At 39.1% G+C, this 27,869-nt stretch overlaps 3 protein-coding genes across 8 annotated transcripts; all 3 read right to left on the bottom strand.

Annotated features, from left to right (window-relative positions):
- Positions 1 to 2,386: 2,386 nt before the first annotated feature.
- gpr18 (G protein-coupled receptor 18) lies at positions 2,387 to 6,123 on the bottom strand. 3 transcript variants are annotated; one of them, XM_063888111.1, is made up of 3 exons: positions 6,005 to 6,123; positions 3,949 to 3,999; positions 2,387 to 3,696 (listed from the first exon to the last, which is right to left on the bottom strand). In XM_063888111.1, exon 3 carries the CDS (start codon positions 3,687 to 3,689, stop codon positions 2,676 to 2,678), a length of 1,014 nt encoding a protein of 337 aa, XP_063744181.1. In that variant the 5' UTR covers positions 3,690 to 3,696; positions 3,949 to 3,999; positions 6,005 to 6,123; the 3' UTR covers positions 2,387 to 2,675. The 3 variants fall into 3 exon arrangements, with proteins under 3 accessions (XP_063744181.1, XP_063744182.1, XP_063744180.1); XM_063888112.1 differs by lacking the exon at positions 6,005 to 6,123 and adding an exon at positions 4,884 to 5,105 and having other exon boundaries at positions 2,387 to 3,690; XM_063888110.1 differs by lacking the exon at positions 6,005 to 6,123 and adding an exon at positions 4,884 to 5,104.
- Positions 6,124 to 10,157: 4,034 nt separating this feature from the next.
- gpr183a (G protein-coupled receptor 183a) lies at positions 10,158 to 13,814 on the bottom strand. 2 transcript variants are annotated; one of them, XM_063888390.1, is made up of 2 exons: positions 13,561 to 13,814; positions 10,158 to 12,168 (listed from the first exon to the last, which is right to left on the bottom strand). In XM_063888390.1, the coding sequence occupies exon 2, from the start codon at positions 12,143 to 12,145 to the stop codon at positions 11,015 to 11,017; it is 1,131 nt and encodes a 376-aa protein (XP_063744460.1). In that variant the 5' UTR covers positions 12,146 to 12,168; positions 13,561 to 13,814; the 3' UTR covers positions 10,158 to 11,014. The 2 variants fall into 2 exon arrangements, with proteins under 2 accessions (XP_063744460.1, XP_063744462.1); XM_063888392.1 differs by having other exon boundaries at positions 13,566 to 13,804.
- A 5,271-nt stretch (positions 13,815 to 19,085) lies between these two features.
- On the bottom strand, positions 19,086 to 22,835 carry si:ch211-184m13.4 (uncharacterized protein LOC798560 homolog). Of its 3 annotated transcripts, none has more exons than XM_063887003.1 (4): positions 22,620 to 22,835; positions 20,770 to 21,123; positions 19,891 to 20,405; positions 19,086 to 19,815 (listed from the first exon to the last, which is right to left on the bottom strand). In XM_063887003.1, the coding sequence occupies exons 1-4, from the start codon at positions 22,717 to 22,719 to the stop codon at positions 19,651 to 19,653; spliced, it is 1,134 nt and encodes a 377-aa protein (XP_063743073.1). In that variant the 5' UTR covers positions 22,720 to 22,835; the 3' UTR covers positions 19,086 to 19,650. The 3 variants fall into 3 exon arrangements, with proteins under 3 accessions (XP_063743073.1, XP_063743076.1, XP_063743074.1); XM_063887006.1 differs by having other exon boundaries at positions 22,154 to 22,806; XM_063887004.1 differs by having other exon boundaries at positions 21,408 to 22,806.
- Between the last annotated feature and the right edge of the window lie 5,034 nt (positions 22,836 to 27,869).

Here is a 27,869-nt window from a genome sequence, read left to right on the forward strand (position 1 = left end):
TTCTTTCAAAACAGCAGAGCTATCCCACAATATTTACACATAGCTCCTGGCAACTGCAGAATTACCCCTGGTGAAGGCAGTTCACTGATGTACCATATTTCTTTTTTTATATTCACAGGGGTCGTTTGCCCGAAATCTGTTTCCACATTCAAAAGAACATAAATGAACTTGTAAGAAACAAACTCTTGTGCAACACTTTAATTGTGATAAAGATAAGTAATCCAACCAAGCACTCTCTGGAAAAACAAATACAGCAACACTGTCTCTGATCATCATTCGATGGTGTGCTGACACGCAAACTCTATTAAGCTGTCTTCAAATATGCAAAAATGATATGATTTTACAATGATTACATATTCACTTCCCCAGCTGGCTGGCTCCAAGCGTCTCCATTTGTCATCGACTATTGTGTCCAATTATATGATTAGCTTTGAACACTCCAGCACTTCGAGAGCTCTCGTGTGTTCTGCCGCGCAGAGTGATTCACAAACAAAGTCATTACAACATGTATTCACACATATCAAATAACAAAACAGATGGCCACTGCGCTCGCCGCCTGATTTGTTTTCCACACGAGTGGTAGAAAAAAAAAAGTATATTGTGCGAGCTGTGTTTAATGCTGACTGTTTTTATTCCCAAAGAAGAGCAGCTGGCTGTCGCGCTGTTAGATCAGCTCCTATGAAAGACAATCTTGTTTTCATTAATTTCTCTACAACAAAGGCACTTGTTGGGAAGATTTAGAATTACAGCGGGTAAAGCTTCCGGATAATTCATCACAGAGACTTGACAGGAAACTTAATTGTTTTAAATGCCAGTTGCTGTGAGCAGCGTGACTGGTTTTCCTTTGATGTCTAACAGGTGGGACAGATAGACGACCCTCTGATGTTTCATTTGACCTTTGACCTCTTGGTTATAAATTCAATTGTAGTCCGCCGGCCAATAAACCTATCATCATGTGATGAACTGCAGTTCCCAGAATTCCATGTGAGATGGAAATCTTGTAACCTGCCTCTTCTTGTTAAGCACAGTGTAAATCTAGTCCATCGTTATCCCAATGTACAAACCAACACCACGTGGACTCACACTGCAGTTTTTCGCCTACCTCATTTTTATATTTACTTGATTAAATCCAACTGGGCTTGAAGAAGAAAACAATGAAAGAATCTGAATTTGACCGTACATCACAATGTATTCACTTCTGTTGGCAATTGATCAGCAATACATAAGCTATTCCCTGTATTTCTACGGTACATGTGGTTACACCACAGGACGCACAGACTTTCTAATTGTATGAGACACTACATAGTTACTCAGCCACACTGACTCACTGTCTAATCCAGTTAGGGCTGTGTTGGTGAGACACACACTCTAACTAGCTTATTTTAACAATTGGCAACACCAAATCAATTCTTAGCTGTTTGTGCAGGACACCTATCAAACCATCTCATTCGAACAGAGGGTTTCCTTTATTTTAATTAAACAGTCTTTCCATAGAGATGGAACCATTTTAGTACCTTTCTCAATAATAACTTTTCTGTCATTGTAGGTCTACATTGTGGACAGAATGCATGTTCTACTTGCTTGCAGCAGAGTCCTGACATAAAGACTACATGTGCAGAAAAGATTTTGTCTTTTTAAGGTTAAGGTTGCTTTAAATCTAGTAAATAGCCTCGCTGACATCTCTTGAGGAGGTTACTGTAAATGCACTTCAAGTGGCTGAATCATTTAACATCTAATCAATACGATTCCTATTGCACCATAAACACACTTTAGTCTGACTCCCGGTTGAGGAAGCTGTTACGGCTGGAGTTAACAACTTCTGTTCTGATGAAGTGGAATGGTTATTTCACAGATTGAAATATTTGCTTTTATAAAGCCAATTGAAATTTAATAAACTGCAGATACAAGACAGTTCAAGTTCAAATGCATATCTTCATAAGCATAAAGAAATCTAAAGCGGAGAATCAAGAACCTTACACTTTTCAATTTAAAAGTAAAGAAAGCTGTTTTTTCTTCCTCTTTCAGGCAGTTAGGGTCTAGCTGTGCCATGCTGCCATCACCTGGTCAATATATTAACAGCAGGACGATTGTGGTGCGTGTTTACATGACTTCCAGTATCAGACTCCACAAATATGACACAATGATGTGAAACCAGTCCAGAAAACGTATTTGAATGCAGCATTGATGGTTATATTTAAGCTTTGAGGAAACAGTGATAGGCGACGTTCCAAATATGGTGCAGCCATCACAAACAAAAGCAGCAACCTTTAACAACCCACAATTGTTTCCTGTTGGTTTCCCCCTGTGGAGGCAGTCAGGTCATCTTTAGCTCTTGGTTCACATGGCTGAGAATAGTTGATGCAAAATAACAAAGCAAACACGGTGATACTGTGGGCTATGTTTTAATGATTATGAGCTTTATTTTCACCAGTATTTATGCCACCTGAGCCTCAGACACTCGTGCTTTGTCTGCCAGAGCAAAGATTCACAAAAAAAACCATCTCAAGTCTCATGGGTGAGTCAATCAGCTCTGAACACAGATGTTTTTTTGCCACAACAGCAGCACTCTCCCATACTGTGAGTGCAAATTACACATTGAATCATTCAGTGTTACATTGCACCAAAGCAAGCACAGATATCAGTTTGTTTTTTGACATGAAAGTTTGATTCTTGCTTCAAATCATAGCACTTGTCATGTTGCTCATTGACCGGATGCTGCCTGTGTGTGTGTGCCTGCTCTTCCGTCTCACACTCCGCAGATAGTTCCTGTACAGAATCACGCTGATCACCCTGTCCTGGAACTGCTTGGAGACAATGTAGAACAAAATGATGTCTAACACTGTGCTCATGTTCATCAGGAACGTGGTGAAGACCGCCCATGTGCTAAACCCGCCATCTTGGCCCGTGCCCACCAAACGGAGCACTAAACACACATGGAAGGGCACAAAACACACCAACACTTGGACGATCAGTGTGATGATAATCCGGATTGACTTCTGCTTCACTTTAGGTTTGAGTTTAGAGGTGCGGCCGTGTTTCAGATTATCCACAATGACAATATAACAGACAATCATTATTAGTATGGGAACCAGGAAGAAGAACAGGAGTCGTACGAAGTTGACGGGGTTGTTGCGGCGCATATAAATGATGTCTTGCATTTTGATGCAGGTGGTGTAATTGGAGACTCTGTCTGGATCATCTTCAGAGAAGATCAGGGGGACGGTGCTGCCCAGGGTCATGAGCCACACCCCAAGACTCCCCACCACGGCCTTTGGGACGTTCCTCAGCTCTTTGCTGTGCTTTGGCTGAACAATGGCCATGTAGCGGTCAGAACTGATCAGAGCAAAGAGCCACAGAGCCATGCAGGGGTAGAAGATGGTCAAAGCGGCATTGATTCTGCAGAAAACATCTCCGAAAGGCCAATAGTCTTGAACGTAGTAGACTATTCTGAAGGGAAGCAGCATGATGAAAGTGAGGTCCACCACCGCCACGTTTATCATGTAGACGGTGACAGAGTTCTTCTTTTTGGTGGTGAGAGAAAATACCCATAAAGCAGTAATATTGACTATGAATCCTATGACGAATACAATGCAGTAGAAGACCAGGCCTGCCATGCGGTACTCCATAGGTCCCTGCTCCGGCCGAACAGACTCCCCAGACATGTTGGAGAAGTTTAGATCCAGGTTCATTCTGAAACTTGCACAACACAGCAATAAATTGGTGTTTATTTATATTGAGTAATCCATTCATCATATTTTTTTGCTCTTTAAAGCCAATTTGTTTTCATGATTGCAGCTGAAGTCCTGTTAATTCACTTCTGTTGAAAGGTCATGTGCTTCTAGCAAGGTCTTAAGGAGGGAAAAGTGATATATTGGCTATATCTGGTGTCTTTACATCAGGCATTACTCCTAGTTTAAAACGATAAGAGAGGTAAGTATGACAACTTACTTTTGATCATAATGTAGAAGTTACTCCTCACAATCCACTTGAGTTGAAAGTCTATGAAAAAAACATAGTCAGAGAGAGTGAAAGTGTGAAGAGATTGTGTTTCCGGAAGAAACTCTGGGGTTGAAATAGCCAGAGGCGTCTTCTGTACATATCTGTGTTTTACAGTTTGTGGAACCTTCTGCTTGATTATTTAAATACTTATATTTAGAAGCTGTGCAGCTGCACTGTGAAAGAGAGAGGAAGAGAAACAGACCATGTATGTATAGATGTTTGGTTAATGAAAAAGTGTTTGAATAAACTAACACATACACCAAATAAATATGTGTATACACAAGAATGGAGTTACTGTACTGTATATAAATGTGTTTTACAGTTTGTAGAGCACACTGCTTGATCATTTAAATACTGATATTTTGAAGCTATGCAGCTACATTTTGAGAGACAGAGGATCAGAAACAGATCATGTATGTCTAGATGTGTGGTTAATTAAAAACTGAATAGAGAAACAAATATTTAAAGCAATAAATACACATTACACCGTGTAAAGAATTGGGTAACTATAGACTGTGGCGACGTTAACAGTGTGGAAGTGAAATTCCACAAGTAAATACTGTTTCTTGATTTGAAATCGTGTTGCTTCTGTTTTTTACAGTAGATCTACAGCTAACCTGTACTTTACTATCTATCTGCCAATTGTGTGTTATCATTTAAAATCAGGAAACAATTCTCAATATATGAATAAAAGAAAGGAATTTAAATACGTTTGTCCTTATACTCACTCACACACACACACACACACACACACACACACACACACACACACACACACACACACACACACACACACACCAAAAGTGAATACAAAACATGTGCGTCCGTTTTAAAGGTCAAACAGATCAGGTAGCCTTGCCTGAAGAATAAAAGACTGCACTTACCACAGAAATCACACAAACATCTTGACAAGCTTGCGCCAACAGGTTTATGAAGCGGCACAGCGATTTATCTGAGCACTCAGGCAAAACAGGGAAGTGAATGCTTTCTCAAAGGGTAATGTGATGAAAATGGTGGTGAGACTGAGCACAGTGTAAAGCCCCCCTCACTTCCTGTTTGCTGTAGTTTCTGTACTTTAGATTCCTTTACAGTATCTGCGTAGTTGGAACACAAAGGGCTACAGCTTTCCACAGTCTGCAATTACACCCCCTTAAAGAAAATGATGTGCCATTAGAAGTGGGAGTGTGTTTGGCAGGCAGAGAGATGGCAGATTTAGGGCGAGTTATTGATTGGAAAAGTGGGGTCTGTCACAGCACATTAGTTCTCAGGGGAGTAATCCACAGCAGGTTGCTGTGAGAAGCATCTGCTGCTGGAGAGAAGTAATTAAAAACAGGATGTTGAGGCAGTTGCCATATAAACAGGAAATAAGACGGTGGTAATAGACACTTCACGCTGATGCTGTGAGATGGTTTTAGACCACGTCGACTTAATGGATGCAAAGCGCATACCTCAGGTGAAAAGCTCAAGGTCAGTCTGGACCTGGATTGAATACAGATTAATGTGTGTGATTAATGTGTGTGTGAGCTGGTAACAACTATGAATTAGGACATTGGCTCAAAGAACGTTGTGCAATGAAAACTTCTTCCCCTAATCTCTAAAATGGTACGTTTCGTTCTAGTAAATCACACAATCCCACGCGTTAGATCATTTACTCCTCTGTGACATTTCACTGCCCTCCGCGTGCCCTCCGTGAAAGATGATATCTGTTTGTCACACATTTTATTTTAATGAGGCATTTTGTTGCTGAACTTCTTCCCACGTCCACTACATTATTTTTCTTTATACGGAGGCTGCTCAGTCAGTCTAATTTCTATTCCCTGGAAATAATTATCTATCGGCTTGTCCTCCCGATGTGTCTTAAAAATCTCATAGCAGATGGTACTTTGTGTTCATTGCAATATGTTGTTATGACAACAGTCTGTGTGATGTTTTCCTCTCTTTGATATTTGTCATCTGGTCGCCTCTGTAAACCGTACTTTACAAATCATTGGTCTTTATTACTCACCTACTTCTCGGTACATAAATGTATAGCTACATTTTTTTTTTACAGGAATCGATCTTCATGTTTCCCCCTAAATCATTATATTAGTGTGCAGTTCTTGTTTATCGAGCAAACAAATACAAATAGATACCGTTGTTACACCTGTCAATATTTAGTTTCGGTATAAGATGTCTGTGAGTTCCTATCAACTTCCCTTACTGTCACAGCTTTACCCTGATTCACACTGTCCTCTAGAGGCCGAACCAAATCACTACAAAATTGTCAGACCGCAAGATTTTAGATGTCTGCGCCTGATAATCGATTGTGTCTAGAAATAATTCATTTCTCATGCAAGTAAAATAGGCTTCTATAATATAGTGTATGAGAACATATTCCAATTGTAGCAATAATCCTGAATAGAATTTTGCAGACTTTTAAGCTCAAAGCAAGTCCTTTTGATACAGTACACCAAATGGAAGTCTTTTAAAATCACTTTTCAGTTTTACAATCTGAAATCATTTAGATTGCATCTTATTTATCAAATAGCTGTTTTCCTGTTACAGTATGTCTCCTTTTCTCCAACAATGCCAATCTTGATTTTTGTCTTTTTCTTTCTGTCCATGACTGAGTTGAAAGGGAAGTTTAACACTCCATTTTTTAAGGGGTACAAAATGCTTTACTTTGAATAAGATAAGATAAGATACGATAGGATAAGATAAAGATGTACCTTTATTAATCCCTATGGGGAAATTCGAGTGTTTAAGCAGCAACAGAGAAGAGGAAAAACAGTACAGGTTCACACAGGGATATGAAACACAAATTTAAAATAAAAAATAAATATATATATATAAAGATAAGTAACGAGAGTAGTGTTAAAAATGTACACATGTATGTGTTCAGAAAGAGAGTGCAGGTCCAAAGTTATTGTGCAAAAGTGGAAGTGTGGAGGCTTTATGTGCAGTCCGGGTTATTGTCAGTGAGTCAGCCTGATGGCTACAGACACAAATGTGTTTCCCAGGCGCTTAGAGCTGAATGTTTAATAATACAATGTGTGTGATATGGCAACTCTACAGAAATGTTTAATTGAAGTGATGAAGATAGAATAAGAGATACTTCTAGTTCTTCTCTCCTTTTGAAAAATTGAGTGTGTAAATAATGTTAATTTTAATAAATGGACACAAGACACCTCCTTTTTCCCCGAAATGTCAATTCTCAGTATACTATCGGAGAAAGGTAGTTTCACACATCACATTTACTGTATGTGAAATAAAAAAATAAACCACTATCAAAGAATCTTCAGTTTCAGTTTTGAGGTGAGCGGAGCAATGTTCCCTGTAGTCACACTATGTACAGACAGAAGTAAAAATGAAAGACTTTACTAAGTCAAAGTAAATGTAAAGAGGTATCACAACTTTACTTCTCAATCTTAACCTGATTTTCTGGCGATGTTTCAGATCTCTAGATACATTTAAATGTGTTACTGTAAAGGATCTGATGCTTCCGGCCCATCCCTTTAATCCCCGAAAGAATTCAGGCGATAGAAGAAAAAGGAGCCATGGAGCAGATGGCAATTATATGTGTGAAATACAGTGTTCATTGCAAAACAAGTGGATCAGCAAGGGACACATTCCTGTAAATTTAAATGAAATAATGTATATTAAAGGCCATATGCCTTTAAGCCTCTTGTCATGACACTGTTATGAAACAAAATCGACGTTAGGAAAAATGATTTACATTTCTGCTTTGACAAGCACAAACTACTGTATTGTATTTCTTTTTTAAGTTATAAACACATGTGGATCAGTGATTTTGTTAGAGCCTTGGCAGTGGCTATGGTAGTCTATGAACTGTGTCGTCAACATGATGAATTGTACTTTTTATCAGTGCCCCTTGTTTTGTCACCTGTGTCTTGTTTCCGTGCCATCTGCTGTTGCGGCCTTAAGAAAGTACAACTGTAATCACACATGAAGACATGAAGGTTGAGATGAATAAAGTTTCTCTTTCAAAATGAGTGTGATCACACAGGAAAATTGTCTTTAAAATCAAATAACTAGGAGCTAACCTCTTTTAAAGTACTTATTTAACGTGTAAAAAGTATTAAAAGCATAAAATATAATTCAACAACACAATATATAAAACTGTCTAATCTATTCAGGCAACATCTAACAATAATAACTATATGCACCCACATTTGCTGTGGGTTCTGGCACCATTTCTCTTCACACTCTACCCTGCAGACTTTACCCATAACACGCCAACCTTTCACCTGCTGAAGTTCTCTGACGACTCCGCCATCGTCAGCTTCATCTCCAACGAGGACGACAGGGAGTACAGAGAACTGACGCAGGACTTCATCCTCTTCAATAATCTGGACAGGTCCGACAACTCTGCCGCTCTCTACAAGAAGGGACAGAGCAGACTCTTTCTGCTGAGGAGACTGAGGTCTTTTGGGGTTCAGGGGGCACTCCTTTAGACTTTCTTTGAATCTGTGGTGGCATCAGTCATTTTCTATGGTGTGGTCTGCTGGGACTGCAGCATCTCTGCTGCTGAGATGAAGAGACTGAACAGACTGATAAGGAAGGCTAGCTCTGTGGTGGGGGGTGCTCTGGACACTGTGGAGGTGGTGGGAGACAGGAGAATGGCTGCCAAGCTGTCATCCCTGCTGGACAATGTGTCCCACCCCCTCCTCCCCCAGAATGGTTTCTGAAGTCCATTTTTGTGTATTTTGTAAATTGTGTGATTGTTATATATTCTTTAGTATCTTGGTTGTGATAACATTAAGCTGTCTTTGGCTCTTTCTGCTGCACTAATGAAAATTTCCACTCTGTGGGACGATTAAAGGTATTCTGATTCTGATTTAAAGACAGGGGGAAACAAATATTTTGAAAGTACTTATATATTACTTATATCCACAGTACATGGACACAACTTACTGAGCACCCTATAAACTGCTGGTACTGTACTTACGTTGCAATGCTACACCAACTTACTTTTACTGCATGAATTCTATTTGTACTCTAATTCATTCGACGACTGCAGTGCATTATTTTTATCCCATGCTAAACTTCAGTGACAGTACAGGAGAGAGAGTCACCTTTGCGTAATGTTTAAGAAGAATGAGTGTTGAAAAGGCTTGTTTCACAAAAAAACAGAACCACATACTGTCGTCAACCCGTAACCAGCTGGACCACACATTGAACATTGTGACACAGTTGTATTAAAGAGAGAAATAAGCAATTACTGTCAAAAAACGTGGCAGAAAAATCCTATCTCTTACTAGTCAACACTGCTTATAGGTTTTGAATAGTATGTTTTGGACAAGAGTTTGTATTTCTTGTCAGAGGTATAAGTTATATTTTTAACTCACAGCTCCCATGTTACACAAATAGTGTGAAGCCTGCGAGCTAGTTCAGGCAGTCAACTCAAGCTGCAATGATACATTCGCACGTAACGCTCCTTGTCACACTTGCAACCAACCAAACATAGTCTCCTAAATGCTGGCGCTCTATTCAAGCTGTTGGATCTGCCTACCTCTGCCTCGTTAATGCTGCTGCTGCTACTACTGCTGCTTCCACGCTGCTAATGTGTTCACCTCGCTGCTGCTGCTGCTGCTGCGTTCACGTTGGCAATGCTCGCCTGCCCCACCACCACCCCAGCTCCTCCCCAGCTTCCACCTGTAGGCTTGGGGGCTAGTTATATAATCATCACTCAATGTTCTATGTTAATATTTGGAGGGCTGAGGCCCGAGCCTAGATGCCAAACTCAAACTATATACTGTTTCTAATAAACATATTAATGAAACACGTGAGTTGTCTGACTGAAATGTTAATACAGTCCTAGTGTCATTTACATGGATGACAGTAGAGTTTAAATTACATTACGTTTTGAACAGGCCCCAAAATAGATCCCTGAGGAACTCCCTTTGCAACTAAACCTACGTCAGGTTGACCCATCTGATCTCATTACATGGACATTCTCGGTGAATTATGGGAACAGTCAATGGTTCACTATTAGCAGGTTGATTTGGTTTTCTTAAGCACACATTCTATAACTAAAACATATTTTCTCTGACACAAGTAAGACAGATCAGATCAAACAAAGACAAGCATATTCCTTCTCAACAAAGTGCAGCTGGGACATGAATGTAAACAATGTTGGATTCAGAATACTGAAAAAATGGCTTTGCAAATGTTTAATGAGGAATGAAATGCACTCAATACATTTGTTGGACCTAAATGATACACACATTGCATTATAGGGAAAAGCAATGAAAATAAACACATCTTTCCTAAAAACAAAACTCAGAGCCAAAAACAGAGCCCCTTTGAATTAAATGACAGCATAGACCACAACCACTTTAACCACAAGGAAATTCATGTTGAAACAGAAAATATGTGGTTCTTTTCATACCAATACATGTGAATTCAGCAGCAAGACCGTTGCAAAGTTTGCAAAAACAAAACAAATCAGTTGCAAAAAACAGATTTTGATTTCATTTGGGAATAGAAACTGATTTCTACTTCTACCTTTATATCTCAGTTCATTAAAGTAACAACAATGAGGATGTGATCAGATGTGAGGTTGTTTTGCAGTGGCAAATATTACTTTCTTTTCATGAAAAAAGTAATTTTCAGATGAGTACCCTGTTTTACTCTTCACATACCGTACATGAGCTTAGCTGTCTCCACATTTTTTCAGTTAACAGAAATGTAACTATGGCTATGTCTGTCTCAGATTGACATTCCCCTTCCAACATGCTCTACCTCATGAATGCTCAGTCTACGAGCAGGAAGCATGCATGTTTTATGTAAAACTATTCTCCTTTCTCTCGTTAGCTGCAGTTAACTGTGCATTTCTGAACTTGTCTCGTCCAAAAGAGCCATGTTGTTTATGGTTCCAGGTGCTAAGTAGCTGTTTGGAGTCCCTGAAGGCAGTCCATTTCAAAGTTCAAACACGATTAGACTGGATTTGATTAAAGTAGGCCCATGCGTAAACAGTCCTTTCATCGTGTGTAACTGGTGCCAGTTTTCTCATTCACTCTTCCCGGTGAAATCTCCTCTCTGTGAGTCGTTCACTGGTTGTACCTACTAAAGAACTACTGAGTGGGATCTTGTTGCCCTCAATAATATCCTTTGAGGAGCCTTCAGGCGACGTCCTCACTGCACTGGAGAAGGACATGCTAACCTGTAGCCTCAGCAGCTTCCGGAGTTTCCTCTTGTAGCCCTTACAGGCAAAGAAGTAGATAAAAGGATCTAAACAGGAGTTGAGGTTCATCAGACACACAGTGATGTGCAGCGACACCTGAAAGGCTGTAAGATCGGCGCAATCAGGGCTAGACACTAGTTTGCGGATCATGTACTGTAGGATGTCGATATGGTAGGGGCTGTAACAGACAATAAACACTATGGATACGCAGCAGATCACACCAATGGCCTTTCGGCTCCGGCCTGACTTTTCCGTCAAATGGTTGGACTTGGCTGAAAAGTGGAGTTTGGAGCACAACACAGAGTAACATATGAGAATTGTCGAGACAGGCAGGATATAACCAAGGAAGACAGCACCCAGCAGTATCGTTGCGATGTGGTCGACCTTCTCAAAGTTGGGGTATTCCATACAGGTTATGAAGCCTCCCAGTTCTTTGTTGGTCATAGGCATGGCCACCAGGGGGAGGGTCTGTGCCAGGACCACAACCCACACTAGAACACAGATGTAGCGCACATTACTGACCTTCCTAAATTTTGCAAAACGCAGAGGCAGGACCACAGCTACAAAGCGGTCCACACTGAGACAGGTCATGAAGTTGACCCCGGCGTAGGTGTTGATGTAGAAGATGATGCCGGAAATCTTGCACAGGGCCTCGCCTAAAGGCCAGTCGAAGCCCATGGCATAGTAGATAATCCTCAAAGGCAGAGAGAGGGTGAAGAGGATGTCGGAGACAACCAGGTTGAGGGAGTACAGCGTGGTGGAGTTGATCTTCTTCATATTGGGACGGATGACATGCAGGGCGAGGCAGTTACCAAGCAGACCCACGAAGAACACAATGCAATAGAAAAGAGGCATGAGGACCCTGGCGTACTCCCGGTGGGCGTAGAGGGTGTCACAGGTCTTGTTATTAAAGTCATTGTTGGTGGAGGAGGCCATGAACGGTGCAGCTGTGGAGCCCATCTTGATATTTAAGGAACCAGTAACTGCAAACAGGGAAATAAAAAATGTAAGACAGGTTTTTGTTTCCCTTTCTTTGACTAATTTACAAAAAATGTGTATTAGGAGGAAACAAAGTCAGACGTGAAAAAGCAATGATATACATCATATATGCCTTTGTTGAAATGTAATTATTGTTTAGTAAAACGATAGCAAGGCTCTCCTGGCCTTTTGTGGCAGGAGTCTACCTCTCATAAAAGGTGGATAACAATACTTAAAAGTTATTAATGTTACCCTTATATAACGGTTTAGGTTGCAAAAACTTAAATTGCACTTCATTGAGTTTCCTGTCAAATAGAAATGTTTCTTTTCTGTGGTGTGTGTTGCCATCTTGTGGTTCTTTTGGGCTAAAGTCCAACAGACGCCACACTTCACTTTTGCCCCAGTTTTAATTACCATGAATTTGCCTATTTTCACATTTCTTTAAAAAAAGTTGAAAGTTCAAATCAAAAATAGTATTTGGTTCTCTTGTTGATGTCCAACTGAAGCTGTAAAAGACTTATTATTTTTTACTTATTGATTAATTTCGCAAAGATTGGGCAATATGTTTGTGGCTTGAAAAAGGAGGACAGAGCGTGAAAGAGAAAAAAGTACATTTGCATCCTGTTTACACATGAAGTTGACATGAAAGGGTTTAGACAAACAGTAACTGTCCTTGTTTTACAAATTAGCCCATTCAGCCACTCATCATGCGTGTAATTGACTCACAGGACATAGCTGGGGGTTTTTCATGCCTTTTGTAACTGAAAGTCACAAGAAGGAAGTCTGGGAACAATAACTCATCTTTACTGTTATTATGTATACAGCTGCAGCACTCTTAAACTTACACTGCAAAAACCAAAAACACAAAAACAAAAAAGGGTGTTGAGAGACGGGCTAGTCTATAAGGAAGTCGGCTTCCCCAGGGTGCTCTGCCTGAGAATTATAACCTGCTCTGACTGGGGCTATCTGCTCGAGCACATGGTGCAGTGGAGAAACACATTTCCCGGGTCATTAACAAAAGTGAAGGGGTATTTGCGGGAAAAAACACTTTTTGCAAAATGTCATTCATATCAAAATAAAAATATGTTTCAACATTTTAAAAAATAGTCTGTGTTTTATGTCAAGAATAGGCTTTTTTAACAACACCTGAACTGCTGTGAATGTGTCTCACGTCTTACTCTAGGGGTTGTGACTGTGTTTGATTACTTTATCTTTGGTGTTTTTTAGCAGTAAATGTGCAGACCACCATTTTTCATAATTCAATATTTACAATATGATAAAAGATATAGTTTATACATTAATTTGTAATAAGGTTTTAGACTTCTGCGGTTACTTTAATCTTTGTTACATAAATGATCAAACTTGCCCCAAAAAAAGTTCAAAAAAAGTGAACTTACCTCACAGATTGAATGTGTTCACGGCAGGTTGAGAAAGTCACATTGATCCAGAAGACACCAAATAACTATAAAGACTGTCCTGACCACAAAATAACCGCTCTGCCCAATACGAGAGCAGCATGACACACAGAAATCAAGATTCGTATCTGCTGCCAGTAACCATAGTGACAAAATATCCTGTTGTAACTCTCTCTCCTTCTGTCTCTCTCTCTCTCTGCTCATGTGTGTGTCCTCTCTTGCTTCAGTAAAACCTGTCAAACAATCTCTCAGTACACACTTTTGGAACAAAAACAGTGGGCTCTCAAAATGACATGTGACACTACAATGACATGTTTTTACTTTCATATTGGTCTTTGGAATTGAAAAAGGTGAGGGTTTGAGCCATCTATGGCATATTGTGTGAAAGTACCCAGCATCCCATCTGTAGGCATCTTGGAGGATGTGGCTTCAGCTGCTCGGATCAGATCATCCAGGGTTGTTTTTTTAACACACCTTGCTTTTTGGTAAAAGACCAATTTTCTGTGATAAAATTTCGAATTTAGATTCTTTCTCAGTTTCTGATCAATTGTCCTTTAGACGATGTTAATATGTGGCAGCAAAATGAGGAACTTCCCGTGTCCTCTAGAAGGACCTTTCTTTGTATATATTTTGTTGAGCTCAGAATGACTTTGAGAAAAGAAAACTTCAGACTCATATTGCGTCAAACAATAGTTTCTTGTGAAACTGAAGACATGCTATCACGCAAGCGTGTCAAGTGCAGTATGTATGAGTAGCCTACTGATTGCAGGTGTGTGGGGATCACATGAGACTTCCTGTGTTAAAAGCATATTGATGCCACAGAGTCAAAAAGACTCAACAAACAAGTAAAGGCTTTTGTAGGAGGAGGTGTAGGAGCAAGAGTACACTATCGAGACTCAAATGTGCTTTTGAGTAAGAGATCAGAGATCCTTTTAAATGTAAGATGTGATCAAGCTTCGATGTTTTACACAGAACTGAAAAGGACTGAAGAGAATAAGAACGTTTTTAGAAAATATGTTTTTAAGTGTCCTTAAAAGAAGCCTAAGCGCTCTCTTGAATAACATACTTATTATTGCATTACTAACAGTTATGTTGTGGTTTTCACAGCTTTGAATAGCCCCCGCCCTTCTGTGTAACACTCCCTACCATGGCATATCTTTGTATTCAACATAACATATATGTTATGTCGCAAAAACTGTTTTGATTTTTGCGACATAACAGAGCATAGGGCCTATATGCTCTGTTATGTCGCAAAAATCAAAACAGTTTTTCAGGTTTGACTTCTGTACGGGGAATGTAAATAATTGAGCTCAGAGTTAAACGCTGCTGGATCTAAATGAAATAGAAAAAAAATTCAGTTTTTATTGACCACAACCTTCCTTTGTTCAAAACAAGTCCGGCGGCGAGGCAGAGGAAGCAGTTAAACTTCCTCATGGCCTGGCCTTGTGGGTCTGACTCACTGGGCATCAGACGGCCGGGATCACACCCCTCGCTGACAGACACCACACAACACACTCCCCCGTGGCTATTCATAGAGAACAATAGAACTGAATCCCAGAAGAAAAGTCACTTTCACAGTGTTTTTAATAAGTTCACTTTTTGTTTATTTATTGGGATCTTACTTTCAAATGGAGATACAAACCAATGATTAGGGCCATGATTATATGTGAACTTTGTACAGAAAAGTGTCAGACACTGGCAATTGATGATAATCTATATTCTGAACATCCTGTGCATAATTAAGGAAGTTCTCATAACGCAACTTCAAAAAAAGGTTATCCTACGAAGCTGTATCTGTTGAAATATACCGTTCTCTGTTTTGGACGCTCCAATTTATATGTTGATTTGCATGAGTTTATACGGTAGAAGGATGTAATGGTATCATTAAAGCACACCACTAACATACAGTTTATTTTCTCCTGTGTGTCCTCTTATATAATTGTACAGCCTATATTCCCAGTTTGATCGCTGTGAATAAATCTCAGCAATGCCTTTGAGCTGTGCTATCAAGATAACAACATATGTTTTTAACAGCTAATCATATACATTAAACCGTTCCAGACCTAAACACAATATGAGCAATACTACCCTTTAAAGTTTTTAAAATAGCACGTCTAACACATTTCATGCAGATAATGACTACTGTGTTCACACTGGACCATTGCTTATGAACATGGGACAACATTGCATTCATTGTATTTTGTAAAATTGTGTCATTTTCTGTATATATTTTTGTATCTTGGGTGCAATATTAAGCTCTAATCTTTCTGCTGTAACAAATAAAAATGTCCCCCCTGTAGGACGAATAAAGGGATTCTGATTCTGATGTTGATGTTGAAGTGTGTATGGTGTGATAGCAGGCTCTCGGCTGTTGTTCAACACGTGGTTAAGATAAGATTGCAACATTGGAACAGGAAACTGCTGTTGCTCTTCTTTTTCAGTTGAAAAAAAAAATTGGTTTTGTTACAAAATTCACATTACACGGCCAACTGATGACATTTCACAGTGACATTTTCACACATTTAAAAAAAATGAGAATAACGTTTTTTAACACTTTTACTGAAGCGCTTCTGCATTGTTATGGCTATCAATGTTTTCTTTGTTTATAATGCCTACTATTTATATTTGAATGTGTATTCACCTCTGCAACACATATTGTTCAAATTGTTGTTGAATGCATGTTGCACAACATATGATAAGGTCAAAGATAATAGGACCGTGAAACATTTTGTGGTGTTGGCTCTACTACTTTGTTGTGATCACCCAAAACACCTTCAAAAGTATTTAAAAGACTGAGTACTTTAACCCCATAATCACAGTTTAATATGAAATCAAATGTGCTGTAGTACTGACCCATGACCCACCGTCATGTGATTTCCACTGTGGATCTGTTCCAAACACTGCCTGTTTCAGCAGAGGACGTGTTGTAAGGCTTATGTTGGAGCTTTATACTATGCGTACTTAAGAGGCCGTTACTTCTGCTGTGCCACAAGAAATTGTTCAAAACAGTTTATCAAATCAAACTTTTATTTGAAAATTCAGACAAACAACAATTTTGAAGGGCAGAATTGTTGGTACATTCATGCCAAAATGGTCCCTTTTTTATTTATGCGCAACACAAAACTGTTCAAGTTGTTATGTCTAAATCAAGGCACCCCTTCTTGGATTAATGCTGCTCTCTTCTGGCAGGAAAAGAGTACTGCAGATATTGAGGTTCAGTATCTGCAGGATAGTGGACATTTGTATGATGCAGCAGCATAAAAACAAGGCAATATAGTTCAAATATATACATTTTTGACACAATAAAATGTACAGAAAATATTAAGAAAAACAAAATATAAAAAACAAAATATAAAGCAGGATGTAATACGTGTGAGAGGTGTGGAATATTATTAGGATAAGTATAGAATGTACAGTATGTAATGGTTTAGGTCCAGTGGTCACAGGGAGGCTATGGAGCAGAGAGTTATCTTTAAGCCAGAGGTGAGTTGTTCAACTTATTTACATTGGGTTCAAGAAACAGTAGGTTTATAGATAAAAGGTTTACACTTATCATCTGAGTACTATGGGTTAAATTCAGGAAATCACACCTTGACTACTCTTTATGATTCAAAACCTTGCTGCAGAATGTTTAATCCGAAATGACGTTCTGTTTACTGCTAACCAGCCTCCAATGCAGTTAACAACATTACATTCAAACAGTTTCTAAAGAATGCATGTCAATGGCTGTCATCCGAAATAAAATGTGAGTATAATTCAAAATATAAATACAAAAGATATTGAAACTACAGCACCAAACAAAAAGCAAAACAGAATCACTTTTCTCTGATGTCTTACTTTCAAGCAGGTCTAATAAATATGATGGGGCAGGGTTTGTGGTTCAACTGAACATCTTTAATGTGAAATATAAGAAAAAATCCATTGCTGGAATAACCTGGTCCTTCAGTATATTCAGGTAGCCAGCTGACCTCATCCTTTGGGCATATAACGTTGCTGAACCTAGACAAGACCAACTGCAGTAACCCCAGATCATAGCACCGCCCCCCACAGGCTTTTGGCCTTTTTTTTGGCTGGGCAGTTTAGCTTAAACTGAAGGTTAGTGTGAAGTTATGAAAACCCAACCCTACTTCAAACTGTCTACCTTTGCTTCTGCTTTTTAACTATGTTTCCAACCCTTAAACAAAAGAAAATTGGTAATGGAAACTAAAGTAGGACATTTTAATCAGTATTAATGTCTGGGTTAGTTCCTCCTGATTCATAACAATGTTTCTGTTAAGAGTTTGTAATGACACAATACCAATTTGTATGGGATTGCATGATTTATATTGTAGGATGAATCCGAAACCTTGTGTGGTAAAGGTTGTATTGCATTTTTTTCTTTTGAACAAATGTGTAGTTTTTTGCAGGTGTAGCTAAATGACACACTATTAATGATGGTGCTGTGTACACAAGGAACATTCTCTATTGCTCCCTTTTATGGAATACTAAATATAAAAACAATGTATTTCAACAATATGATTTAGGAGAAATTAAAGCTGCTATATGTTCACATTAACAGTGGATGACGTTGGTAAATGCAATACAAGAGGGATCACTTTATCCCAGTGGCGACAGCTTTCTTTTGTAATGCACATTTGATCTCTTATTGACTCAATATCTGAAAACTGGCCCTTCAATAGTGCGTTATTTGTCAGAGAGTTTATAGATTCTTTATATTCACGGTCAACTGAACATTTTTTTACTCTCTAATTCTGGTTTATTTTCTATTTCTATTTTGAGATGTTTCTATTTCAGAATGATTTAGTTCTACTCTTTTTATTTCAAATTATGTGCAATGCCTTGTTTTGTTTTATACTGATGCAACAAACAACATGTTGTAAATAAAGTACCTCTTATCTTTGCCGCTCATGTTTATCTTATCTTATTTTTCAGAAACCCCTTATGAATAGTTTTGGTTGTGTTTTACAGACACATAGAAACACATCAAGAATCATTTAAACTATTTGAACAATTCCTCATGAGAATACTTGTGCACTGTACTTTCTATGCAAAATCATAGGGCAGCTTTTCCAATAACACAGGAAATGTTAAAGGTTAAATTTAAATACGGCACTGCACTATAAACAAGCAGCGTGCACCTGCTCAAATTTGTAAGGCAGACACACACATACATACACACACACACACACACAGTATTTGGGACCCAGCTGGAATGTAAAGGGGACCCCCTCCCCTTTACATTCCTCCCCCTCATGTGAGGGGGAGCAGGAAAGGTGGGTGAGGAAGTGGTGAAGTATTTTTCAACGTACTCCCACACAAAACTCAGATGTGGGTTTGTGTGAAAACGAGAGATATCTGACATATTCTCATTTTGGCTTAACCCAAATTCTCGCATATAATGTACTACGGAGAACATGTGAGAAACATTTTGATAGCACACATGACAGTTTCATCTTTAAGTAGATATAGTATTTAATCATACATTCATTAGAAACCATCACACAAGCCACTAGATTACGTATTTTATTTATTATTTGTTGCCAGATGACTCAGTCCACTTGTGTTTCTCTCTGCATGAAGGAAGTGAAAGTTTCCGTTGAGCTACATTAATGACCACAAAAGATTTCCTACAGAGATGAAGAAAAGGCATAGCTTATTCGTCTAGTTTAGGATATTAGCTAGTCGGAAAAAGTAGACAAACAGAGATGAACGAAAATACATTTTTACATTACATTTAATACAACACAAATGTTAAGAAGAAATGCAATGATATACATGAGTATCAAAAACAAAAAATATTATGTAAAAAACATTTAATTGAATGCAGTTTTCTCAAATATCCATGACTGTGATCAACACAGGTTGAACAGAAGGGTTAACAAGTTATTTCTTTCCTGCAAATTGTATTTCTGCTGCATTGTGATTCACCTCTACTCCATATGTGCATGCACCAATTCCACAATAACCCACATAAAGACATGTGAGTCAAAGTGGAAGACTAAAAATGATTCCTTTAAACTAGGTCTTCTCTGTGGCTCTGGTTTTATTCTTCCTGCTGTGCTGTGGTTTCTCTCAGGTGTTACTACTGCTGTTCTCAGCTGTCATTTTGGTGGAGGCACCAGAAGTATAAAGATAGTCCTTAAACAGGCTAAGCACCCGCTTCTTGTAGGTCTTTATGGCAAAGAAGTAGATGATTGGGTCCAAGCAGCAGTTGAAGTTCATGAGTGAAACAGTGATCTGCAGGGAGAAGATGGATTATGAAAAGGAAAATTGATGATCGAAATGAAACAAATGAACAAGCACAGTTCCTACCTGTAAGGACACCTTAAAGGCTCTGAGTTCCTCGCAGGTTGCCTGGTGGTGTATCTTTCTGGACATGAACTGCATAACGTTGAGGTGGTAAGGGCTGAAGCATATAATGAATGTAAGGAGGATGAGGAGAATAATGGTGTTGGCCTTGTGATTCCTCTTCGATCGACTGGTTAGAGTGTTCTGCTTGGCGGCAGCTCGCAGCTTCAGGTTGATCTTAGCGTAGCAAGCCATGATGATGATGAGGGGACAGCAGAAGGAGATGGTACAGGCTAGGATCAGGAGATACGGGGTGAAGCGGGAGCCCTCAAAGTTGAAGTACTCCATACAGGTTTGTCTTCCTTGGTGCTCACGCAGCATATTGCGGAACATCAGAGGAGCCACCTCCAGGAATACCAGAGCCCAGACCAGACAGGACACCCTACGAACAACCTTCACACTCCGCAAACACTGCAGCCGCTGTGGATGCACCATGGCCAGGTATCGATCCAGACTGATACAGGTCATGAAGCCAATACCTGGTGGAAAGACAATGGATATAAAATACAGTGTATGCTTCACACATGCTGACAGAGCGGCAAAACAAAGGAACACTTGTGCAGAAGACAAACAAGGGTAGAGCTCATGTATTTGGGTCCAATGGAATGGGTCACTCACTCACATTTTGATACTTTCAATCAACAATATCTTTAAACTTCATAATCTTGGAGTGTTTGAGGGTTGAAAGCAGGCTTAAATGATTTTTGAGCTCTGACTGAAAAGTTTAGAAGAGAATAATAAAGTTAACTGACCCTGAACATAATGTTATACATACATGTAGACATATGTAAAATCATACTCAATTATATAATGGTGTATTGTCAACAGAAGCACTAATATTACCTGCATAAGTATTAGCAAAGAAGAGCAGTGTGGTCAGTCTGCAGAGAAGATCGCCGAAGGGCCAGTCGAAATGGCGGATATAGTAAATAATTCTGCCGGGCAGTGCCAGTGTGAACAGGGTGTCAGAAAGTGCAAGGTTGACCAGATAGATAGAGGTAGAGTTGAACTTCTGCTTCCTCTGGCAGATCACATACAGAACCAAACTGTTGCCGCACGCACTGACAATGAAAACCACACAGTAGAAAATAGGGAAGAGGACCACAGCAGCTCTCTGGTAGATGAAAACATCGCAGCTGCTCTGGTTTGGAGAGTTTTCGGCTGAGTTCAGGGTGATATTTTCAACTGCCATTTTATCTGTCATTTTGAGAAAAAAAATAAATTATTCATCAGAAATACTTTATTTATCCCAAATTGGGAAATTGTTTCATTACCGCAGGAAAATACAATAAAATAAGAAGTACAGCAAAAATTGAAATAAAAATAAGAAATATGCAGATAGTAAATGCAATGTAATGGAATATTAAATGAAAATATAATATAAATGCACAATGTAAAGTGTAAGGTAGAAAACAAGGTTGTATTAGCAAAGGAAAACAATACCACTGAGTTATAGATACAAATCCAGATTGTATACTTACAACAAGAGATAGAGTTCCCAACTTATATTGTTTTTACTCCTGAGTTTTGTGGTTGTGAATTGAGCTTCAAGTCTTTATATGCCTTTTGAAAATGTTCAATGCAGTGTTCCACCTCTTCTTTCTGACATCATATGTCTATACACAAAAAGTTGCTCATGCTGAACCCCCGCAGTAAGTTGATGCACTGCATAGTAGACTGTTTTATAGCTGTTCATTGATAAATATACCCTTCAGTTGTTACAGTTTTTTTCAATTGCTAAAACACTTTTTTGAAAGCAGGGCCCATTTTCTCCAAACACTAAACGGAATTCACAAAACCACTCACTCAAAGTACAAAACACCTCATATATCTTGCAAAATGAAGCACTGCACCCAAAACTACATAAAGCTTACCAAAACCAAACTTTAGCACCAAATGGGATAAACTTCATTCACATCACAAGGCACTTTGTCCAAAAAACTAAACACGGATGTGATCATTCTAAAGCACACTCATCTCTATGGGCTTTTTCTGTATGGAGAGAATTCTGCACCAAAGAAATATGTGCAGAAACACAAACATTCTGTTGAAACAAACCTTATTTATTTTTCTAAACAACTAATGAGCGCAACATCCATGCACAGCACATACGGTTACAGTTATCTGAACAAAAATGTGCTCAATTTTAAAGACAGTAAAAAGAAAAGAAAACAGTGAGGAAAAAATCTTTAAGACAAAATCTAAAAAAAAGAGGACATAGAAATACTTAAGCTGCATTTGACCACCTGGCTGGGTCTGGCCTCATCATCAACAGGAACTTCTTCACTGCAGACATGGAGGGAAGGAACTAGATCTGTGTCAAACCATATACACACTGTTGTTCTCAATCTAAAGCACTTTCATCTGGTCAATTCTGGCTATGACCTCCCTTCTGTTTCCCCTTTTACTCTAACATCTCCAATAAAGGCCATCTGGCCAAAAGATACCTTTATTCTGAAAATCTTCATTACAAAATTCTGCACTACAGAAAAACATGCAGAAACCCCAATATACTGTGGGAACAAAACGTACCACCATGCATGAACAGTGAGAGTTATGTGAACAAAAATATGCTTTCTATCAAATACAGTACAATGAAATATAAGTTGGAGCTAAAAATATAAAGATTATTTATACAAAAATAATTATTTTGATTTGTGGCATAGCTGTGTGTGACCCCAGCACCTCATTACCATCACAGAGGATATCTCCCCTCTCTCCCACTGCCTGTACAAGAGGCATGAACACAGGGCTGATGCTCATACAGCTCCATGCTGAAAACATCTCGTCCATCACTAGATCTCCCTCTAGCTCTTCCTCTCGCTGCTATATCCATATATCAAGATGAATTGAAAATGGTGTGCAAAGAATGTGTTTAGAGTTTTGGAGACTTCAGCTGAGGTTTTGCTCTTTTAGTGTCACTTGAAATAATTGTGCTTTATGTCTAAATTTTGTCTGTTAGCAATGGAAAAAACTGTAAGCGTATGTACTATAAATGCTGACGCTCTTGATGACATCTTTCACATAACAACATGTATTTCACCACAAACCACAAGTCTCAAGGACACTCAGTATCAACTTTATTTTTATAGTTAACACTGTTTGTGTGTGTGTGTGTGTGTGTGTGTGTGTGTGTGTGTGTGTGTGTGTGTGTGTGTGTGTGTGTGTGTGTGTGTGTGTGTGTGTGTGTGTGTGTGTGTGTGCATCTGTGTGTGGGTGTATGTTAGAGAAATGAGCGAGATAGTGATAGATTCACAGGTTCCGCTAATCCTAATGTGACTCTGTATGCATAAAGCATCTACTGCGATGGAGTTGCTGTCTAACACTTGCTTTGTAAGATGTATTGGTCAAAAGTTCTGTAAGGTGAAATTTAAAGTGACTGGATTTAAATAAGTGTGCAGACATTTGCACTCCTGATTTCAGTGGGTGCAGCATCTTTTTTAGAAAGGTTAGATGAAGTGATAGTGTGTGAAGTTTTAAAATGTTCCTGCTTCTGAGGTTTCTGAAGTTTGTAAGCTGAGGTGAAGGCAGGCCTGAGGTGGAGCTGATGGGAGAAAGGAAGCTGAAGTAATGCTGGTGCTCGTTAAAAAGAAACCGTCGCACTCCTGTGATGTGTGGATGATACACTAAGAGTTTGAAGTTTTTACATCTCCAACATCTCAACCACCAACCCCCTAAAAAGTTTAAAAACATGAAGCAATTTAAGAAAAAACATATTTCTGAGAATAGTTACGGTGGTAAAAACCGGGCAAAGTAAGTCTGCTTTAGCAAAAGACAATGCAGCATCTCCACTTTGGCAAACGAAGCCGACTTAGTTTGTGAATTATACTTTAAACCTTTGAACATAGTCAATGCTTCAAACTCATTCATTTGAATTTTGAGTCATAGCCACTGACTCAAGGAAGGAAATACTAATCAGCTGACATTTTATAGGGAAGATCATTTGCTGTAAATGTGCACCACCTTCCAAACATATTACAGAAAATAAGAGCTTAACATTGTAACCATTCTTATTACTAAAAACCTCACTCATAACCCACATTAGATAACAGTGTGCTGAATAATATTAATGTCTTTTAAGATGAAGTGTCCACACTAGCAAAAGAGGTACAGTAAACCCACACTGGCTACAGTTTCTCTTCTTGCTCGACCACTAAAGCTCTCCAGGTTGGTGTAATTGAAATGGATGGCTGCTGGAAAGGCAAAAGGTCACTAATTGTCACCAGTCAAAGGCGGTTATAATACAGCTCACTTAGGTCACAATAAGAGCTTCATGTAGACAATGTCACCTGCAGGTTAGGAGCCTGCTGCACTTCAGGCCTGCATTTCATGCTCCATTAATTCTGTGTGCAGAGTTAAACATCTCTTACCATCTGAACGGTGTGCTGGAAAAAGGAAAAGACAAGTCGTATGTTGAGCGCTTGCTAGGTGTCCTGAGGGTCTCTCAATGTTAAACACATCAGGAGCACGAGAGGACATAAAGAAGGAGATGATCACTTCTGCTCACGTATGACCTTCGTAGGTTCGCTACTCAAAATAAGCATTACAAACCCTTACTGATGTTAGTAAGAGACACATCAATACACTTTATATAACCCTAAACGTAATGAATATATGTGCAAACCTGTTCCTGGTGATGGTTTCAAGGTAAAAGAGAAAGATTGAAACGGCAATATTGCCTTTTTGTTATTTATAGTAATTCTGCATTAGTTCTTTTTAAGTAATCCTGTAAAAAAAAGTACTTCTAATGACATGTTCATTTTGTTTCACAGTCATACACAATCTTACTAAACCTATGAAAATTGGGCAAATAAGAGAGTGCATTAGTGTGTTTTCAGTTTTCTTGGTTGATGTGTGTGTGACATGAAAGGTCTTAGGAAATTGAAAGTGACGACCCAGCATGGAACATGCATGGAAGTCACTTCTCAGAAATGTGACCTTTTTCTGGTTGTTAAGTCAGGGGTGGGCTTAAAAAAGAGGGAGGAGGAGGGGGGAACAAACTGATTTGAAGAGAATTATACAATAGTCAATGGTGCAACTGCAGCCCATAAAAGAACACCCCAGAAGGCATATCGTTTTAAAGGCACCCTCATGGTGGAGGGGGACCAGTGGTGTGTTGGTGAGGCAAACTGGGAATGACTTCTGGTGTCCACAACATGTGTGGAATAACCAGCATGGCTCCACAAACGATGCCTAACCAAATTTGGGATGTTATTTGCTGCCAAAATGAATTGTGTAAGAACCTTCCCCCACACAGTTTAAATTTAAATCTGGTTTATCAAACCAACTTCTCTGTGAAGTTGTCGACAACCTAAGTTGGTTGGCATTGGTGGAGAACCACTTCCGTAAAAGATGATTTTTACACATTGACATAAACATTTAAAGAAAAAAAAACAAAACCCTGTATATATGTGATTATAGTTTCATTGCAGTTTTCCTTCTTCAAAATGCTATAAAACATGACACCACTAGAGGGGGTGCAATCATTACGAATCACAAAAATCATACAGTGCGGTTCATAGTGAAGAACGTAATTCATTTGAACAAAATGTCTCATGAATGTATACTTTGTTAAATGTACGTGTACTTTTCTTAATATTTTAGTCGGCGTAGTCGTGTTAAAATTGCGTGCTTGTGTGTATTTATGCATCAGTGTGTGTGTGTGCGTGCATAAGCAGAACGCTGGACATACCGCAGGGGACTCCTGCATTGTCAGGGGGCCTCATGTGGCTCGTGTCTGCTCTCATCATCACCATACCCCCCCCCCCCCCTCTTCATGCCTCAGCCGCTGCCTGCCCTGCTCCGGCCCTGCTCCATAATGCTCGCGTGAAGATACTCCGTTCACACTTTCCTTCACGCTTGTCACCTTTACCACTGATTAGCTATTTGTTGTTTTGCCAGCTAACACATTTAAACCCTTTGCCTCAGATACAAGTACACTGCTTCACTCTGCATGTCTTATTTGGTGTGGGAGTTGAAACAGCATCAACACGATGAAGATTAACGTGTTTTCGTACTGATTTTGGATGTGTGCGTGTGAAGGAGCATCCTGTCACAGGTGTCTATGGACAGCATCTTGGAGAATCCCTTTCATTCATAGTATGTCTTTCCTAATCTAATATGTCACAGTGTTGACACTAGTGTAGCTGGTTGTGAAAAACACACACCAGCTCTTTGTGCCTGCTGTCCGTTTGAACTGCTCATGACTTCACACCCATGAACGTGCTGTGATTTCCGCCCTTTGCCCACATTTAGGTCTCATGGTACACACGCTCATCAGTTTAATGGGCTCATCACACACATACAAAACTCACAAGAGCACCCACAGATGGTAGACTCTGATTGGCCTGCACACATTGAGGGATTCTTGATTGTTAAAACTTGAAAAAGGATTAAGTTCAATGACTTTTAGTGGTCTGATCATCGGTGCCAGAGGCATCTTTTGTAGTACCTCAGAAGTTGCTCCTGGGTTTTGGGCATTTTATCAAAAACATTGTGACAGTGAAAAGCTTTGTTGGAGCTTCAGACAAAAAACGATGCAGCACAATGAAACACACATCAAGATTTAAAGACTCAGTTTTTAACAAAAAGCATTTAATTCACTCTACTGCTACGAACCAAAACATGGTATCTATATTAATTATTTTTGCACTGCAGTCAAAACTACAACAAAGTGAGCACTGGATACTTACTGCCTTTGAAGTTGTTTATACTAATCATGCCACTTACCTTATGTGTGCATTGTCCATAAAAACATGTATTACTTCAGCACATCATAGACAAAACCGTTTGTTGTTAACATTTTAGTAGTCAGTTTTTTGCTCTGCCTTTGCACCTGATTTACAAAACATCCATACAGCAAAAGCTACTGGGAATGTTGAGTTTGAAAAAAGCTTACATTGATGTTAGAAAACAATAAAAATGTGCAATGGTTTTTTTTGTGTTGATGAATACTGAAAAATGAAAACAGGGCTAAAACTGTAGACAGCACAAACAATTCCTAATATTCTTTAGAAAACTGACAACAAAAATAGATATTGCAGACACAGATACTTATATTTAGTCGTTTGATTGGCATAATACTTTTGAGATACCTTTGTTATTATTGACCCTCATGCCAATTAGCCCACTTGCTTCCATAGGTGAATAAGAGGTCAGAGGTCCGCCTCAGTAGAGCACCCCTGGGGCTGGTGAGGATGTGGTGACAGGGTAACGGACTATTAAATAAAACTGATACTTTGCTGATGTAGGATCTGAAACCAGGAGAGAGGAGATGTCACATAACTGTCTACTATATACTTCTGCCAAATCTGTTTTCATAAGGATAAGTTGAGAAATGCAGCTAAGTAGCACCATCTTCAGGATCTACAGTAACATTATTCTTACAAGCGCTGAGCTTTGGCCCCTGCTATTTACTTATCTACTTGTTTTAATTTGTTGTATATTCTTATATATTGTTTATATTTCACTGTACATGAACTGCACGTCTATAGTGTAATAAGAAGTATGCTGTCTCTGATTCGATTTGGTGTTAAAGGTAATATGTAAAGCTTTGAGAAAATCTATGATAAAACTGAAAAAGCAAACACAAAGGATTTCTAAACAAAGTTTTTCATCAGTAATGTTTCTCCAACATGTACATTTATCACTGAAACAAAGCCTTTATTCATCTGTGGCCAGCGTCTGAGGCTGCGTTTTAAGATGTGGCCTTCCACGGTCCGTGCCGTGGCAGGTTTTCAGGTCATCTGAGGCAATGTGCATATTTTGGATGTCATCTCGTCTGTTGTATTATTGTTTTATTCACAGGGCATGGACTAATTATTTCAACAGCTCTCTTCATTCGCGAGTAGACTGACAGTTGCCGTCATTGGAGTGATCAGTCTGTTTCTTGGACTCGGCTGAGGCTATTTGATGTATATTAACAATAATTGGTGCCACCGCCA

Source organism: Eleginops maclovinus, chromosome 7, assembly GCF_036324505.1.
Source record: "Eleginops maclovinus isolate JMC-PN-2008 ecotype Puerto Natales chromosome 7, JC_Emac_rtc_rv5, whole genome shotgun sequence".
In the NCBI taxonomy this organism is placed as follows: Eukaryota; Metazoa; Chordata; class Actinopteri; order Perciformes; family Eleginopidae; genus Eleginops; species Eleginops maclovinus.